At 37.8% G+C, this 17,407-nt stretch overlaps 1 protein-coding gene across 3 annotated transcripts in view; it reads left to right on the top strand.

The window, feature by feature from the left end:
* Positions 1-17,407, top strand: part of MYO6 (myosin VI) — a 109,731-nt gene that overhangs the window by 25,192 nt on the left and 67,132 nt on the right. For all 3 annotated transcript variants that reach the window (XM_033054172.1, XM_033054170.2, XM_033054171.1), the window contains exons 2-4: positions 5,557-5,695; positions 11,646-11,715; positions 16,237-16,310. In XM_033054172.1, coding sequence (XP_032910063.1) covers positions 5,557-5,695; positions 11,646-11,715; positions 16,237-16,310 — 283 coding nt within the window. The remainder of the gene's footprint in view (positions 1-5,556; positions 5,696-11,645; positions 11,716-16,236; positions 16,311-17,407) is intronic.

Genomic DNA, 17,407 nt, shown 5'->3' with positions numbered 1-17,407 from the left:
TTTATTTCTTGAGCAATATTGAGAATTTTGCACTTAGTAAACACCACCTGAAGACACCTGGCCTTACAGAAATCTGTTCAGTTCACGTACAAATTATTTTGGATAAGCTTCCTACAATAGGTGCTTTTTTAATGGGCTACATTTTTGTTATATCAAAGGTGTGTAGATTTACAAAAGTGCTGATTGATTCAATATGATGCATTTAAAAGAGCATAAAATACTTGTTTCAAAACTAAGAGTTCTTGAACAATGCCTGTATCACCTCATTTTCAGGTTGGTGATTTATATGAAACATTCAGTTGCTGTGGGAGAAATTTCCTACCATTAAATGAATTCCTTCTTTTTAACAGCTTATTATGATGCAATAATTTAAATATATTCAGATAAAGTAGCATGTATTTTTTTTCCGAAGTACGTGTTCTTAATCAGACCATCTCCTGCCATGCATCAGTACTTCTCAAGGTGGTCAGGAGGGGAGGAGGCAGAGTAGGGAACAAAGCCAGGAGGGTAGCTGGGATGAAATGGCTCCAGTGGCAGTTAACACACAGGAAGTGAGATGGTTTAGAGGGAGCTGTACAGGTCTTTGGCTAATCCTGTCCCTACCACACCCCTTCTTCTGCTCCTTAAAATTTGTTCTTCCAAGAGTATCGATGTTCTAGGCAAAGGTGTTTTCAAAAATGATATGGAGTATTGCAGTTGTGCTTTACTGATTGGGAATTGCCACATAAAATGTCAAGAAGGTAAGATGTCTCCTTTGCTTAAAGCACGAGGGACTGTGTTGTCTTTTCTTATTGAATAGTAAACACAAAAACAGAGAAAGTATTTCCTATATGAATGTTAAATACAGATGAACACAAATATAAAGGAGTGGTTAATCTGGAAGTACTACAGAAATCAGTTTCTGGCTGCTCAGTATTGAAAACATGCTGATATATGCAAATGCACACGAAAATGAGCATGCCATGAGAATAATTTCATCAGCTGTTGTGCTCAAGTTGTCCCAAGCAGTCAGAGCAGGTAGCTTTAAAAGAAATTTTTATTTAGTAATTCGCAGATGTGGAATGATTACTCTTTGTTTTACATGAATACATCTACAGAAGGTAGTGACAATTAACAATTTGGGGGTTAAGATTTTCAAAGCAAGTTGGTTTTGAAGGTACTTCTGTGTTGTTCTGCTATATTCCAATCTATTTGTTCTTTTCCAGTTTGACAGAAGTCCCTGCTTGACAGAGTTATTTAGCTGATGTTATTCTAGTTATGAAAAAGCTGCAGAGTGACATGAGTAAACTAGAATGTGTTAGAGCAGAGTTTTGTAGTGAATTGGAAAAATAAATAATAAAAACGGTATCAGTTTAACACTCAGTTAAACAATGCAGCTGTTACTGTATTGTAATTAGCTCAAATAAAAATAAATCTCTACTTTATCTGAAATTCATTTGAAATACTGTGTCACCTGCAGTAGAGTGCTGCATGCTGCTTGAGCTTTGACTTGGAGAAGTTTCAGTTAAGCAGTAAACTAGGGTTGTAAAAGTAATTTGTCTGACAGTAAGGTACCACTATATAGGAATGTTTTCCTCTGTCTTGTCTCTTCTGTATGTTTATAGGACCTTTCCCAGAGCATTCTCCTGAGCCTGCTGTAATCAGCAGAATTTTAAGCAGCTCTTAAACACAAAAGTGCAAGGTGGTTTTAATATAAAAATCCTGTGTGTTTGACAGTGATAATTTACTACTATACCTATGCTAATTAGTTTATTTTCCTTGGATTTAGCCATTTTAGTGAATTACTGTTGGTTGTTTAAAGAAGTCTAATTTTTCATTTGTTTTAATTAGTTAATTGAGCAATCAGTACAGTGCCTTGGTATAGCAGACTGTTCATAGGATAGTAAGTAGGATCAGATCATGCAAATGCCTGCCTCTGGGCTCTGGCAATGGGTTTAAAATTGCATTACTATATTTTGCCTTTGTAGAATTCTTTCACCAGATGGTAGCATTTGATTTCCTTTTGAATAGTCCATAACAGCCAAATGTAATTGTACATTCTTTTAAAATCAACACTACTTAGGTAAACATAAATGGGAGGATAGTGTTTCAGCTTTCAACTGAGAAATTCTTAGTTGTTTCCTATACTCAATGTGTAATGTAGAATTTTTTTAAAGAAAGATTGTCATTAAACAGTCTCCAAAAGTGGGAATAATAGTGCACAAAAAAAATTATGGAAATGTTGGTGGTTTTTCTTGGAATCTGGAATTTGTCTTGCAAGTTGTTTGAACACTAGTTCTAGTGTTTAGCCAGGGCTGAATGTGTTAAGCACTGATAATTAAGGCAAGGTCTATTATTGCATACCAATTATGAAGAAATCTGACATTTGAAGGAATAGCTATTAAGTCTACCAGCTTCAGGCAAAGGCTTATTTTATTACCATCCCTCTCAAGCTCAACAGAGAGAAACTCCAGTACCAGTTTCCTGAGGTCTCTCTATGTAGAAAGAGAAAAGGACAGCTGGCTTCCCACTTCAAAGCATAATGTTTACGAATTCTCTTCTTCATTTTGGAGATGTCTTAATTGTGAAGACCAAAATGATCCAACAACTGAAGAGCAATCAATACACGTTGAGTGCATACATGCAAATGTGGATGATAACTTCTTTCATCTCCTTTTTTGGAAGCATCAACCAGGTTACTCCTTATGTTTGGTGATGTTGCTATCAAATTGGTTACCTACGGACTTTTAGCCTGGGCATGAGTCTCTGCCTTCATTGCTTTCAGAAATGGTGTGCTCTTCTAGCAATGTGGTGGACTGCATGTGGATTGGATTTAGATGGATGCATATCAGGAAAAAAAGCTTGTTCCCACTGACAGTTTCTGTTCACTGTAAAATGCTGTTCTGTAAACTGTCTATTCAAGAGCCTGTTCAGGAACAGGCTTCATGCATCTGTCTCAAGGCAATGGCACAATACATCAGATGGGGGTGTAAATAATAGAGCAGGTAATACCTGGTAGGTTTTGATATCCGATTTCAGTGTACTCCTTTCCGGAGTCCCAGCTGACAGAGATGGAGTGGTGATAAACCCAAAATGTTACAACTGGTTTGATGTCACTACTCAGCCAGAAGACTGTGTTTATTAAAATTAAGTGTCCCATTAATAACTGACTCACTTGCAATTATTTAGATTGCTTTCATCCACCGGCGTCTCAGATGCTTGCAAAGCCTCAGGTACTTTTCTTAAACTTGCATTTCCTGGTGGTGGCTGAATTCAATCATTGCTTTGTCCTTCAAGAGGATTCTTCAGCTTATGACACTCCCCTGTCATAATTTATTAATAAAGTATGAAGTTACCTTAAGAATATGTAAGAATGCAAAAAGCCGTGTCAGTGAAAAAAGCAGAAACATCTGGATGTGAACTGGGGCGACTGGATTCTAACTTTTGCTGAAATTCTGGCAGTAATTTTAGGGTTTGTTTCTTGTGCAACATGCTTATGTCCAGAGCCCTGACCATGCTACTTGGGGTGTAAAAGACAGCCTTGTTTTTAGTGGTTTTGTGACATATCGTTTAACTACTATTTTGAACTAGCATTTTAAAAGCAAATGATAGGTTTGTGAAAAAATGAAGGCTTGGTTATATCCAGAAATAAACTCAGCTGTTTAGCAACTATGCTCATGATGGCAGTTGGATCTAGAGGTCAGGTCTGTCTGGAAAAAAATTCCTTTTTCAGTATCATAAAATAAAGAAAAAATGGCCAACAACCAGTTGTGAGTGAATACAGATGTTGTTTACAGGATTTTCATATAGTGATGGCAATACATGACGAAGATGCTGTTTTGTAGAGTTCATGGGCTGTGGCAAAAGGCTGGAAGTAAACAGAAGTAAATGTGACACTGGAGGTTTTTAGAACCTTTCTCTGTGTAATTAAAAGAAGTTACTATGTTCTGTTCATGGGAGAAAAGTAAATCACAAGTTTTCCTGTAATTTCACATTCAGGTTGCCAAGGAATAAGACAGCTTGCTGTTAACTAAGACCAGCAGCATTCTCAAAGAGATCACAGCCAGCCTTTTCCTTCCCTTCAAATTTTTCTAACCTGTCCTTGGAGGCAATAAAAAGCAAGTCATGTGCAGCATGGGCTGACAGATCCTCTGAGGGGCAAGAATGTCCTTTTCTGCTTGTAGTTGTACAGCTTTCTAGTGGGCCAATCACTCTTTTTCCTTGCTGCTGCTTATGGCAAAGGGATCTGTAGCCTTCATTTTTGTGAGAAATTTTGCATCTTCTTTTTCCTTCAGATAGAGGAAAAGAAAAATGGGGGACACTTTGCTGAGCTTTCCCTAGCCTTCTGGAGTTTGTTGCCAGTGTTTTCTTTGCTGCTTGGCAGGCTTATTTCTTTCATGCTGAGAGAGGCAAGTTACACCTTGGTGGTATGAGATTACGTTTTACAAATTTTGGAATGACTAAAACGTATCAGTTTAGTATGTGAATGAGTTTTGGAGGAGAGTAAGGAACAGCCAGGAGAAGTGAGACTTTTAAGCTGAGTGGACTCTATTCTTATTAGGGTAAGGACTACAAAGTAGGTTTAAAAGAAACCAAAACCAAACCAACAACAACAACAAAAAACCCATGAAAAAAGGGACCAATTCAGCATATTTAAAATGGCACCATTAGCCATTCAGAGTGTGCCAACCTTGGCAACTTTCCTGGTTAGCTCAATGAGTACTGCGTGCAATCAAAGACTCCCTTTTAATTGGGAGCTTATTTAGCTGTATAACTTGAGTAGCATAAGGTTTGAATATCTTGGCTTTTGCATCTTTTTCATTTGCAGATCAAAATTATTTCAAAACAACTTTCATGTCATTTTTTAAGAGAAAATGAAGTTCCTTAACAGGAAAACCTGTAATGTTACAGTATCAGGAGGGCCAACCTCTAAAATACTTAACAGAATGATAAATCAATTGAGACTAAATATATTTGTGGGTTATTTGAAAGCCGTATGCTCAGTCACACAAAAAGAGTGAACACATTTGTTTGTCTCAAATGCCAAGAGACTGGATTTCTGCTCATATGCCTCAACATGCACTGTTGCAAAAATATAAATATTTGTACACTAGATCAAGTACAGACAAGTATACATTACTCATATGACCCACTACATGCATGAACATATATATATATGTGTGTGTCTTTACATGTGTATCCATACATGTATATATACACACTCCTAGTATAGTCTTGGCTTTGAATCTGTCTTGCACTTCTAATTTGATCATGAGATAGACTCCCTTCATGGTTCACAAGTTAGGGAAGCTGGATAAAGACCTTAGGGAGCAGTGTGTGGATCCCATGAAAAATGGTTCTGGTCTTCAGTCTTCTCCCTGCTGAAGTCTAGGGGGTGTCCTCGTAGGCAAAGCATTGAGAGTTGGAGAAAGGCTGGCTCCAGTCTGCAGCAGCTGTCTCCTTTCATACTGAGTAACAGAAATAAACATAATAAACTAAAGTCTGTGTAGTAAATCCTGATGGTTTATTCAATTTGTATACAAAGTGTTTTGATTTTAGTTTTATTTTTTCTTACAGGAAATACTGGATAGATCCCACAATGGAAGACGGGAAGCCCGTCTGGGCTCCACACCCAACTGATGGGTTTCAGATGGGGATGATTGTGGACATTGGCCCTGACAACTTAACTATTGAGCCTTTGAATCAGAAAGGCAAGGTAAGTATCTCACAAACAAAGGAAAAGGGAGAAAACATACAAGAAACCACCTTACCTGTAGGCCAGGTCTTCGCCAGTATCTTCAACTGCACACAGCCTAAAGGAGTGGAAAATCAGTTTTCTGTTCTAAGTTTGTCTTAGGATCTTTGTTCAGCTTTAGCTTGTATTGCAATGGACCCCCCACACCGATAAATGTGTACTTCGTCAGTTATCTGTACATGCATTGAGTACATACTCATGAAAGAGAGGAGGTTTGAATCTCCATAGCCATTTGAGTCAGTACTGTATGCTTTTTTTTCCTCAATTAGACACTGATTAAGAGCCTGCTGTTGAGATTAGCTTCTCTCCTTTTCCCTACATGCATAGGAAGGGTCCTACAGGGATGTGCTAGGCCCTGGCTAAGATTTAGATACCATTAGACTGATGAAGACAGAGATGAATCCTCTTAAGTACCTTGAGAAGTAATATGATGTCAAACAAAGGTCCTATGGAATTGCTACATCACATTAAAGTCAAAATAAATGTAACTTTAAAAATTAAGACCACCAATTCATCCTAATTAGTGTGCTCCAATGGCTTGATTTATCATGACATCTTTCAGATTCAGTATGCTGTTAACTAAATGTCAGTTTTTACAGGAAGCACCTTGTAGCTATCAATTATCCTAATTCAAATTGTCAGATTCCTGGGTTGTACTAGCTAGAATAAGTTTACCACTGCCTTAAAAGTTGCTTTCAGTCTTTTTGAATATCTTTTTTTGTGCCCTTTCTAATAGTTTTGTTTTTTCTTTATATTCAAGGATGTAAGAAAGACAACAATGTGTTTTGTAACTTCTTTTTTTTATGTCAGCAGTAGGAGAGAATGCCTTGTCATAGGTCAAAAGGTTATGCAGCAGTCCTTCCTTTGGGGGAATGTTTATAGGCTTTCTTTTTTGTGCATCTTGGAGAGGAAGTTGATTTTGCCTTCCTTAGAAATACAAAGCAAGTGTAACATCTGATTTTTGAGTGAGAGAGATAAAGTCTGTAGGTTTGGTAGTAGTAGTATTCATTTGTCAGTTTGAGGAGGAGCAAGATTATTCAGACAAGGATATTAAATATTCAAAATCTATGGCTAATATTAAAATTACTTAAATGAATTTCACCCCTACTGTTGTTTCTGTTTATATTTCCCGATGGTCCTGATGTCATGAAGAGCAAAAGTCTTTACATTGAAACAGGAACAATAATAAGGATAAGGATATTTCTGAGTCACTATTTATTTCTAACATGTGCTCCTTTCAGGGACCATATATAATTTAAATAACCGAAGAAAACAATAAAAAATTATACTAAAATGCAAATAGTTTGTTTCATGGTTTTATCAACAACAAAAAAAACCCTCTTTTGTCTAGGGAGTTTGCTATTCTGCTGTTGGCTGTTTTGAATTAAACAGATCAATTAAGAGCCTAATGTTCACTCATCTAAGGGAACAAACACTTCACAGTCTAAATGTTGTAGAGATTATGGTCCTATTTTTTTAACCATCAAACTTAATTAACCTTATATTAATAAAGATGGAGTAAAAAAGTTTTCTTTGTTACCTTCTCAGTCTTTTCAAGGTGTCATTGATTTTTGTTTTAGAGAAAAATTTCTCATTGCTTTTTGATTTTTTGAGATTACTCTGTCCTTGTGCACTTAGACCATTCATTTGATGTAGTCAGCATTAATACTCGTTATCACTTTGTTTTCTTAAAATGGTAGTTCAGAAGTGCTCTTCAGCAAGAATGTATGATAGCAGCTCCAGAGTTGCCCATGATAATTACAGGGAGGACAGGAGTAACCTGATCTTGTAAACATATCCAGGCAGTGTAACTTATTATTATTTTTTAATCTGGGTCATTACCATGTCATATGTATTCTCTGTAGGCACTGGTAGCTTACCAGAGGTCACAGTCTGAAAAGGAAATGTGTATGCATATATTTGATTATTGCCTTTTATGACACTGCTGTCAGTAACTGCAGTATATGCTGCAAGGCAGCAGTTTCACCATGTCTTAAACCCCTCCCTCCCATCCCCACCCATAACCAGCTCTGGCACTGCAGAGTGGCACTCTCCCAGCTCCGCCTGCCGAGTGTGTGTGACACCCCAAACCAGGTCAGGGAACAGATCTGACGCGAAGAAGTGGAAAGTTTTCAGGATGGCAGCAAGCAGTGGAAGGGGGGCAGAGGAGCTGGGGCCATTGTGGTGGTAGGTTGCTTCACATTATGAAACCAAGTTACCCACTCCAGACTCTGTGAAGGTCCAACATCCCAATTCACTTAACCCCAGCAGTAGCAGTTTTGGGTACCACAGCCCATCCCCAAATGTTTACAGTTCTGTGCAGAGGCTGTGTGTCTAAGAGAGGTGGGGATCTGAGTCACCCAGCCTGCCCTGCACAAAGAACATACTGCGAGCCGCAGGAGCGTTTTACTGGAACAGAGGATGCATGTGTTACGTGATGGGAACCTCTTCCCAAAAAGCAGAACATTGGCTGGCAAGGCTTATAAATGCCAGGAGTGGAAAAAAAGCCAGAGAAACTGGAGAATGCTTTGCTAATGAGCGTGGTTCCACCTACAGCTGGAGTCCTGCCCTGAGAACAGGCTCCAAACTGGATTGGTGGTACCAGAGCTGGCAGTCCTGGCCTGTGGCCCACCAACAGTCACAAGCTGCTGGTAGAAGGAAGAGGCAGGTAGAGAGGAAACCAGCTGTTAAACTCAACTAGTATTGTGCTTTCATTTCTCCTTAAAGTGTTTTTTTCTGAATGTACTGGGATTCATAATCTTGGATCCTGTTGCATAGATCTTTTTGTTCTTTGAGGCTAAAACAAGGAGAAGGCAGATGACAGTGAAATTGCCAAATAGGGAGTTTACTCTTTTCCTGGAGGTAGCAAATGTAAATAAAGTGATTAGGAAGAGAAGCACTGGAAGGGCTTGCACCCTGCGATGCCATTCTGGCACCATGGGGCACTGAGGAGTACGGGGCAGGCAGTTCTTAGACCATCAGCAGTCATGAGTTTCTGGAGTCACTGGGAAGGTGTGAGGTGCTGCAGGCACTCGCTGACACCCTTCCTGCCTTCGACTGAGAGACACCTTATGGCTCCGTACCACTTCTGAAGAGTCAGGAAGGTTTTATGGGCCACCTGCTCTGGTATGCTGTGAATAACCAGAAAAGTATTTTTCCCAGCTAAATATAAATGAAAAAATGTACTTTGAAGGTAAGATAAGAATGTTCAAAGTTCAATGCTTCAAGCTAAGTTGGTTTATTTTGTTTTTTTTTTTTAACAGTGGGCGCAACGTGCTTGCGCAAGTGAGACATGCTTTTGTCTGTCTTACACACAGTTTGTACTGCTGTAGGTTGGTTTGTGAAATACAGCTGACAGTAGGGATGTCTCCTGTCTGTATCTGGAAGGTATAAAGGAAGGCATGGTTACACATATTGGATTACATGGTAGAAAGAAGATCCTGCTTGAATGGAAAGATATCTTTTTTCACTCATCTAGTTTCTGGGAGAATAGTTAAGTTTGCCATTGGATTTCAAGGGTTGCTTCATTACAAAGGCTACAGAAAAAAGCCCCTTCAAAATTCCTTAAACATTGTTTTGTTTCCTAAGACCACTTTATTGTCTCATAAGATTAATATACTTTCTACTTTCTTAGAACAAGCTTGTCCTAAACTATGATTAATGCAAAAGTCTTCCCTCAAGTATCAGAAGGGTTTTTTCCTTAAAATAATTGTTTTAAAAAAAATTTAAAATGGGACAATATAGTAAAGAATTTCTTTGGATATTTTCTTATTGATAGATCTAGGATACCTTGCTCATTTTCTGTTTAAAATACTAGATTTTAGTACTTGGAACTCTGAACATCTAGCTATCATATTCACATATCTAACAAGTACCTTACTTTTACACAAAGCAGTATTCCAACTGTGACATACAGCAGTAAATATTTTTTGTTGGCACAGTTGAAACTATACCTATGTTCTTATCTAAAGAAGTCCAGCAGAAAAACATGAGCTTTCAGATAGGGTACAGCATGAATTCTTTGAGTTATCTTTTTTTTTTTCCCCTTTGAATTTATCTTGAATCAGAAGACTGAATGGTGAGGACATTGAAAAAACCCTTCCTCTTCGGGTATAGTTCTAGTATGGCTGACTCTAGCTCCAGAAATGTTAAAGTATCAGAAGTTTATGAAGAATCTCACAGAATAGTTGGGAATCATGTTTATTCTATCCTGCCTTTGTTAGGGGTTAATGGGTTTACACATTTACACAGACAAGAACAAGAAATGAAGTCACTTTTTTGTGAAGCTGGTCATATTCTTTTTAAACTTTCCCAGTGTTTCAAGCACAGGGAACTGATCATGTGGGGAACTGTTGTATTCAAATACATCTTTACTAAACAAGATTTACCTTTACTGTTTGCAAACTTTTAGAGACAATGGTGATAAGATGTAGTTACAGTAAAACTGTGAGAGGGAGCAAAGTTGGTAAAGACGTTGAAGGCTTCCATGGCCCTCGCAAACTCTGATAAAGGATATTTTGAAGGAAGTTGGTGTGATGGATGTTCACATGTTCCAACGTCATGGAGCAGCTTTGTTTCCCTTAGCAAAACATCTTGTATGTATTTTTCTGCATTAGATCCTGATAAGGGGATGACAAAATATATTTTATTATGGCTACAGATTGCATAGTTTATGATAACTTGGTAGGGAAGGGATATTGTAGATTAAATGTTTTCCATCTGACAGCAATTAATTCTACTCTGAGACATTTTTAACCCTTCCCACTTCAAAGAGAGTTGGAATTTGTGGCTGTTAATGATGGCATAAGGCCCAGGACCTCTCAAGCCGTTGTGCTCAAGCAAATATGAAACAAGTTGCTGTCTTTCTCCTAAATTTCCCTGTGAGATCTTCCTCGTGGGACTACCTTGCTGAGTACAGTGTTAAACAAGCAAACATGTTTGTTTATTAGGTTCATTCTTTAGATTCGGTCGGTTGCCTTTTCAAATATTAGACTACTTGTCTCCATTTCCATGGGGAAAAGGAGCCTGTGCCTGCAGTGGCATGGTGGCTGTCATGTTTAATTGGTACAACGGGGGTTTTGTTCATTCATCGCTAGCTCAAACAAGCTGTTACTACAGTAAACAAAAAAATATAATTAAAGATCTCCTTTGTACAACAGATATTTTAGTGCAGATGCTGTAATGCATGTGTGCTTGGATGGTTTTCCTTCCTTTTTACAGCAATATAAGTTATGACTTCTGAAGATGAAAAAAGAAACAAAGTTGCTTTTGTTATGAATTTTTCCAGTTGGATGTGAACACTTGATAAATGATCGTTTTGTATGACTGGAATACAAGGGTTGAAGAAAGGTCTTGTTTTACTTTAGTATTGATTTATTGAAGAAGAAAACCCAATAAACAACAACCAAAGCTACAGTATTTGGTGATACAGAGGATGTTATGTATTGAACATTAATATTTTAAGTAGGAATATTTTAAAACAGCATATCATAATGACAGCACAGTCCTTTGACTGAACTAATGATTTACATTTTATTCTTCCTTCTTTGCAAAACTGAGGAAATTGTGTCATTTATAATGCTGTTATCTCTGCAATACTTTTTTCAGTCTTACTTTTTGCATTGCACAGTATGACATGCAATTTTTTACCTGAGAATCAAATATAATTGCATTAAAATATGTATTACAGTGAATTCATTTTTATAATCTAGTGTAGTAATATAAATGCAGCAGCTTTTTGTCTGCATCTAATAACTCAGTAAAATTTCCAATTCTGCAGTATAAAGCTGGTGACTTCATTTGAAATCATGTACAATTGCAGTGCACTGACTTGTATGATTGCATGAGATGTATTTGAACTATATTTCTATTTTATGGAATTCTGACAGTATTAATGTTTCTTATCTAACAGACTTTCCAGGCTGCTATCAATCAAGTGTTTCCTGCAGAGGAGGATAGCAAGAAGGATGTGGAAGATAATTGTAAGTTACGAATTTAGAAATAAATTATGCATTTCAGAAGAAATCTGCAATGAAAATAGTATTGTTTCCTTACAAGCTTCCTGTTTCTTCCTTGTTGTCTTTGTTTGAATTTATGTATGACCTTTGCTAGTCCTTTAAACTTCTTAAAGGAAGCCCATTTTAAATATAATTTATTGTGTGTTTTAGTTTTCATTTGAACACTTTAGAGGAATGGATAGTTATCTAATTCCCACACAGAACTGTTGCTTGACTTCAGAAATACTCCATTCAGCATTATGGGTGTAACTGTACTTTTTATAGTGTGGCAAAAGACTCAGTGTCATTATCAGCACCTGTATTTGTATAGCATTTTCCTGCATTTAAGGGATTTCTCAGATACCATTCCTGTGGAAGTAGAGGTAATGGAAAATAAATTTTAAGATTACCTTCACAAAACTGGGAATGGGAATCTGGACCTATCAGGACCCCTGAAAATGGATAGACTTGAATTGGATACAGGAGTGCTGGTGGGGAAGGAGTTTTGAGATGAGCTTGTGTAATAAATGTCACTGTTGATTTGCAGGGCTTTTATTTTGTTAAATATTTTATAATTAGATGGATGGAAACAGTTGTCAAATTTAGGGAGAGGGGAGAAAATACTGAGAATCTGAGTGAGTGCTGTGATCAGCTTTAACACAACTGTTAAATATTTTGCTGTTGCTGCACTCTATAAGCCAATCACAGAGCCTCTCCTGTCTTGAATACTGATGAAGGCAAGTCTTTTAAACCTTTTCTATAGTGTTTACTGCTTGGTGAAAATACTGAAGACTTTGTAAATGGTGGACAAAAATATCTTCTATTGTTCTTCGTTTAAAATAGAGGTTAGGGGTCTGGTCTAGGTGATGTAACCTCAATTCCTGTCCTGGAACAGGGTTTAGTATTTACATTCCGTGACAGGAAATGCAGCTGTTACAACTTCTCCATAAGAAACAAAAATATGAGATCTGAATCTTATGATCTGACTTAGATAAGATATGCCTCCAGCTGTTTATATTTTTGCAAAAAGGATGTTATTTCGAGCTTTTCAAAGCTGTTACCTGTATTCTCTGTACATGGTGATTGCTAGGGAAATGCCCTTAATCTGTGCATCTGTCCCAGTGATTTTACTGAGATGTCTTGACACCTGTGTGTCCTAGTCAGGGAATTGAAATTTGAATGAGATTATGGAAATAATTTAAGATTCCAACAGAATACTGTTCAACTAAGTCAGAGAAAATATCTTCTTTGGCTTTCTGAGAAGATAAAACTGAAAAATACTTTGTTCAATAATCCTTTCTGTATCAAACATGATTTTAACTTTCTTAACATATTCTAACTTGCTGCTTACAAGTTGTTCATTTGCAGGATGTGTGAATCTCAAATTCAATTTCCTTCTCTGTCAGAGAGTATTTGTGTTGGGTATCATTGATTTTTAAGAAAGAACACCTATACTGAGTGCTTATAATACTGTTCTAAAAAATCCTAAAAGGTGGGTATAAGGACAGGGTATTAGACAAGACTGTTAAAAAAACCCCAGTTCTACAGATGCAGAGCCTTGCAATTACTTCCTAAAATAAGTTTCAGTAGAAACCCTGCTCTGTGGTATGTGCAGGAGAGCCACTATGAATAAATTTGGTATTGACATTTCCTAGTTTTCAGTGCCTCACTTCACTTATGTGAATTTTGTGTGTGTGTGTAAGTAAATATATGGACAACTAAATGCACATATATACACTGGTTATATTTAGACATGAACTATATGAATATTCAGATTTCTCCGTCTCTGGTGACTTCCTTTGCCTTTGGATATGGATGCCTCTTCTAAAGGATTTATTCTAAAGAAGATAAATTTTGAATTTGCTGACATAAGCCTTAGTTTGCATGACTTGAGGTGGTGGCATTCCCTTGGGGAGCAAGCTCCCATTGCACACTGAGTCTGCAGGTATAGCTGCTTTAATTGCAATGAGAGCACTGGGGACACAATGAAATCTAGGGTCCTTTGATTTTTACATAAACAACCTAATAAAAAGTTGATGATTAACTGCTTCCTTTAAAATACTGCAAACTCAGAGAGGTTCCTACAAAGATACGGTCAAGGATGTTGATGGACAATTACTATGTAACAGTTTCTCATCTCAATACTGAGGATTCAAATTACTTCAGATTTAATTCTGGTAGTATTTTACCATGCTGTCCCCTCCCAGTCTTGTACAGAGGCAGAAGGAGACTTCAACTTTCATTAGAGCAAGCAGCAGTTTCTGTTTCTGACCCATTACCTTTTAATGTCTCTTTCTCTTGGGATGACCCCAATAAAAGAGGTGAAGGCAGACCTGCAATTTGTGGTCTCGGTGGCATTTTCTCAGCCATGTGAACCGAGAATGCCTGGGGAGGGGAGGACGAGTCCTGCTGTGCAGTGCAGGGTGTCTGTGCTTGGTTGCTGCAGCTGCCAGTGACTGTGGGGTTGTGGGGCAATGTGTGTCTGCTGTGGTGGCAGAGCAGGAACTGTGGTGATGGGGGCCAGCCTGCTGTTTTATGAAGGAATTGTGCACAGCCACGATTTCAAGGCTGTTATGATCTAAAGGGAGAGTTTACCTAGGGTAAAGCTAAAGTGTGCCTTGTGTGCCTCTGCCAACACAGGAATATCAGTGCAAGGAATTTTGTAGAGAAAGGTGGTTTCTTCTGAATGATTTCAGATATTTGAAACAAAGCTGTATTTAGTCATGTAATGGAGGGAAGGGCTGTTATTCAGCAGAGCTATGCAAGCCAAAGGGAGGCTGCAGTTGGCTGATGAACCTGACTTTGCTTCAGGCCAGTCTAGTGCAGGTAAGTAGGGGATGGAGCCACAGCCACTCCTCTGTCCACTGCAGGAGGAAAGGCAAAAGATGGATAACAAAAACACAGATTTTTTGAGAAGCTCCCATTTTCCCTTGCCAGTATTTTTTGGTTCAGCAGGAGGAGTGTTGAAAGATGTTTAGAGCTGCTTGCTGAACTGCAGGTATCCTTGCGGGGCAAGGTAGCTGGGCAGGTTGACTTTAGGTCATACAAAAAGGCCTAGTAGGCCTTTTTACACATTTGTGTAAATAAGTTAGAATTATTTTTTTGCTGCTGCAGCCCTTGAGAAAGGGTGTCAGTTCACATAAAACAACTTTGTTGGTCATTATAGATGAGAGGTGGATGTGACCCTTGTGTGAGGCGCAAGGTAGCAGCTACTATTACACCAATTAGGTGGGAAAAGGCCTCTGAGATCACTGAATCCAACCTCTGACCTAACACCACCATGTGAACTGGCAGTAAGTGCCATGTCTAGTCCTTCCTTAAAAAAAAAGACATTAATGGTCCAGTGCTTATTCCATCCATAGTGGTTGGATGTATACAAGTTTTTATACTGTATCACAGGAAGTCTCCTAGTTGTCACTACACAAAATAGTGTTGTACATTTGATTTTAAGCAGTGAGATAAAAAGGATTGAGCATATTTGAAAATGGAGGCTGTGTAATGGGCAGTGCCCTCATTTGGTTTAGGGATATTTTTAACAGTATTACAGTGGGAACTGGAAATTACCTCTGTAGTTAAGGCTGGTGATACTTTCCAGTGCTTTGTAGCTGAAAACAAAGACCAGCTTCCCCAGAATGTGAACCCATACAGTCTGAAGCTTTCTGTGGTGCCACCACCCTGTAACATTTCAGCAGTTACAGAATCACAGAAAGTTCTGATCTGGAAAGGACCCACAATGATCATTGAGTCCAGCCCTTAAATTAATAATAGCCCATACAGGGATCACACCCACAACATTGGTCTTAGTAGCACCATGCTCTAACCAACTGAGCTAATCTCAGGGCCAGGTGTTTTATATCAAAGAAGAAAGGGGAAAAATATAGCTAGGGTTTGGTATGTCAGCACTTTTTTTTCCCCTAACAGTTTCTTTGAGGAGGCCTAGTGCTCACAAAATTCAGAACTGAAGCAGGGGAAGCTAGGTTAGTGCCTGCTGTGATGCTGCTATTGCTCTCTCCAGATCCAGATTAGATGTTTATATTCATCAACTCAAAAATCACCAGGAGCCAGCTGTCACTCCAAATGCTGGGTGTTGGATGGCATGACCCTGGGGACACTGTGGCTAGGATTGGAGAGGAGAGCTGGAAGGAAGGAAACAGTCATTGGTAGGGATTTTGGTAGGCACCAGGTTCTGTGCTTAGAGGCTGGTGAGAAGGCAGATGCTCTGTGTTTGACAGACTGGTTAAAGGAGCTTACATTGAGCAGAACCTGTATTTGAGGCTCCTGCAGTCTGACTCTGTTCAGCAACTTTCTGTAACTCCAATTGAACAAGTCTCTGTTTTTTAAAATGTATATTGAGTCAGTATTCCTGCCTCAGGACAGTGTAAAGAAATGACAGGATTAAACTGTAAACAAAGAGAGGGAAGAATATTCTTCTTAATTCAAGATTTAGTTTTTTGTCTGTTCTTAAATAGGAGCTCTTGATGGTATGTGATTTTTTTTTACTTACAGGTTCCCTGATGTATTTAAATGAAGCCACTCTCCTTCACAATATCAAAGTTCGGTACAGTAAAGACAGAATTTACGTAAGTATTGTGTGTCATGACAACCAGTCTGATAGAGATGTCCTTTCAAAAATTCACCAAGTGTTTCCACTTCTGTTTCTTCTCCTATAACAGAACTGCTAACATGGAAAGGTTGCGGCTATAGGGCTTTTTTTTTTTTTTCCTTTTTTTCTTACATTATACTTTTAGATCAGAATTCCATTCAGCAGGCAGAGCAATAGTTTTTTCTCTACATGACTGTTCGTGTGCAACCGTAGCACAGCTTTGTATCACAAATGTTGCTACAGGTAACTTATTTCACTGCTAACAAAGATGGTTTTCTTTCTTCATTATTTTTGAACGAAGCAAACAGGTGCCGTCTTTGACACCTCCTAGCTCAGATGTCCATCTTAATCTTTTATATTGCTATCAAATTGCCTAATTGTACTTAATGAATTCTGACTAAATTACATTTTGTCCTTGCCATCTGCCCAGCCACTGACAGCTGCGAAACAGAAGATAAGAGTTTTCTTTCTTTCTTATTTTCTTCCCTAGTAGAAAGCTGACCAGGGATAATAGACAACAATTCCACGTATTTTTAAGTGTCTGTGTTAAAATAATTAACTTTTCTTTTAGCATATATTGTAAAATTAATTTAGCTAAACCCTTTTATATAAATATAAAAAGAAAGTATAATTGTTTTCTTCTGTTGCAGTTAATTTACATAGCTTTAAATTTTTTATGGTCAAGATCAAGCACCAGCTTTAAAATAAATAAATAAAAATGGCCATTTAAATGCTGTTCAGGCAAAATAATTCTTAAAGAAACCCAACCAAACAGTAAAGCCCCCCAAGGAAGTAAAATTCTGAATATGAACTGTTCATGGGGTGGGATAGTATTTTTTTTTTTTCCTAAAGCCTTTTTTCAGATTAAACAAATATTACTAATATGTTGTCTAGAACATGTGTATTTTCTGAAAGAAAAAAAAGTTGGTTTTTTTTCCCACTTTATAATTTAGCTACATTTACCTTGTCAAGTTTTATGCTTTTTAAAAAATCCTGGTTAACATTATTTATCTTGTTATTAAAAGAAAAATTAATATCAATATTTGTAACTCTTGAAAAAAAGTTTTCCTTTGG

This window comes from Catharus ustulatus, chromosome 3, assembly GCF_009819885.2.
Source record: "Catharus ustulatus isolate bCatUst1 chromosome 3, bCatUst1.pri.v2, whole genome shotgun sequence".
Classification (NCBI taxonomy): Eukaryota; Metazoa; Chordata; class Aves; order Passeriformes; family Turdidae; genus Catharus; species Catharus ustulatus.
The sequence above is the reverse complement of the archived record's forward strand: the minus strand, read 5'-3'. Positions and strand labels throughout refer to the sequence as shown.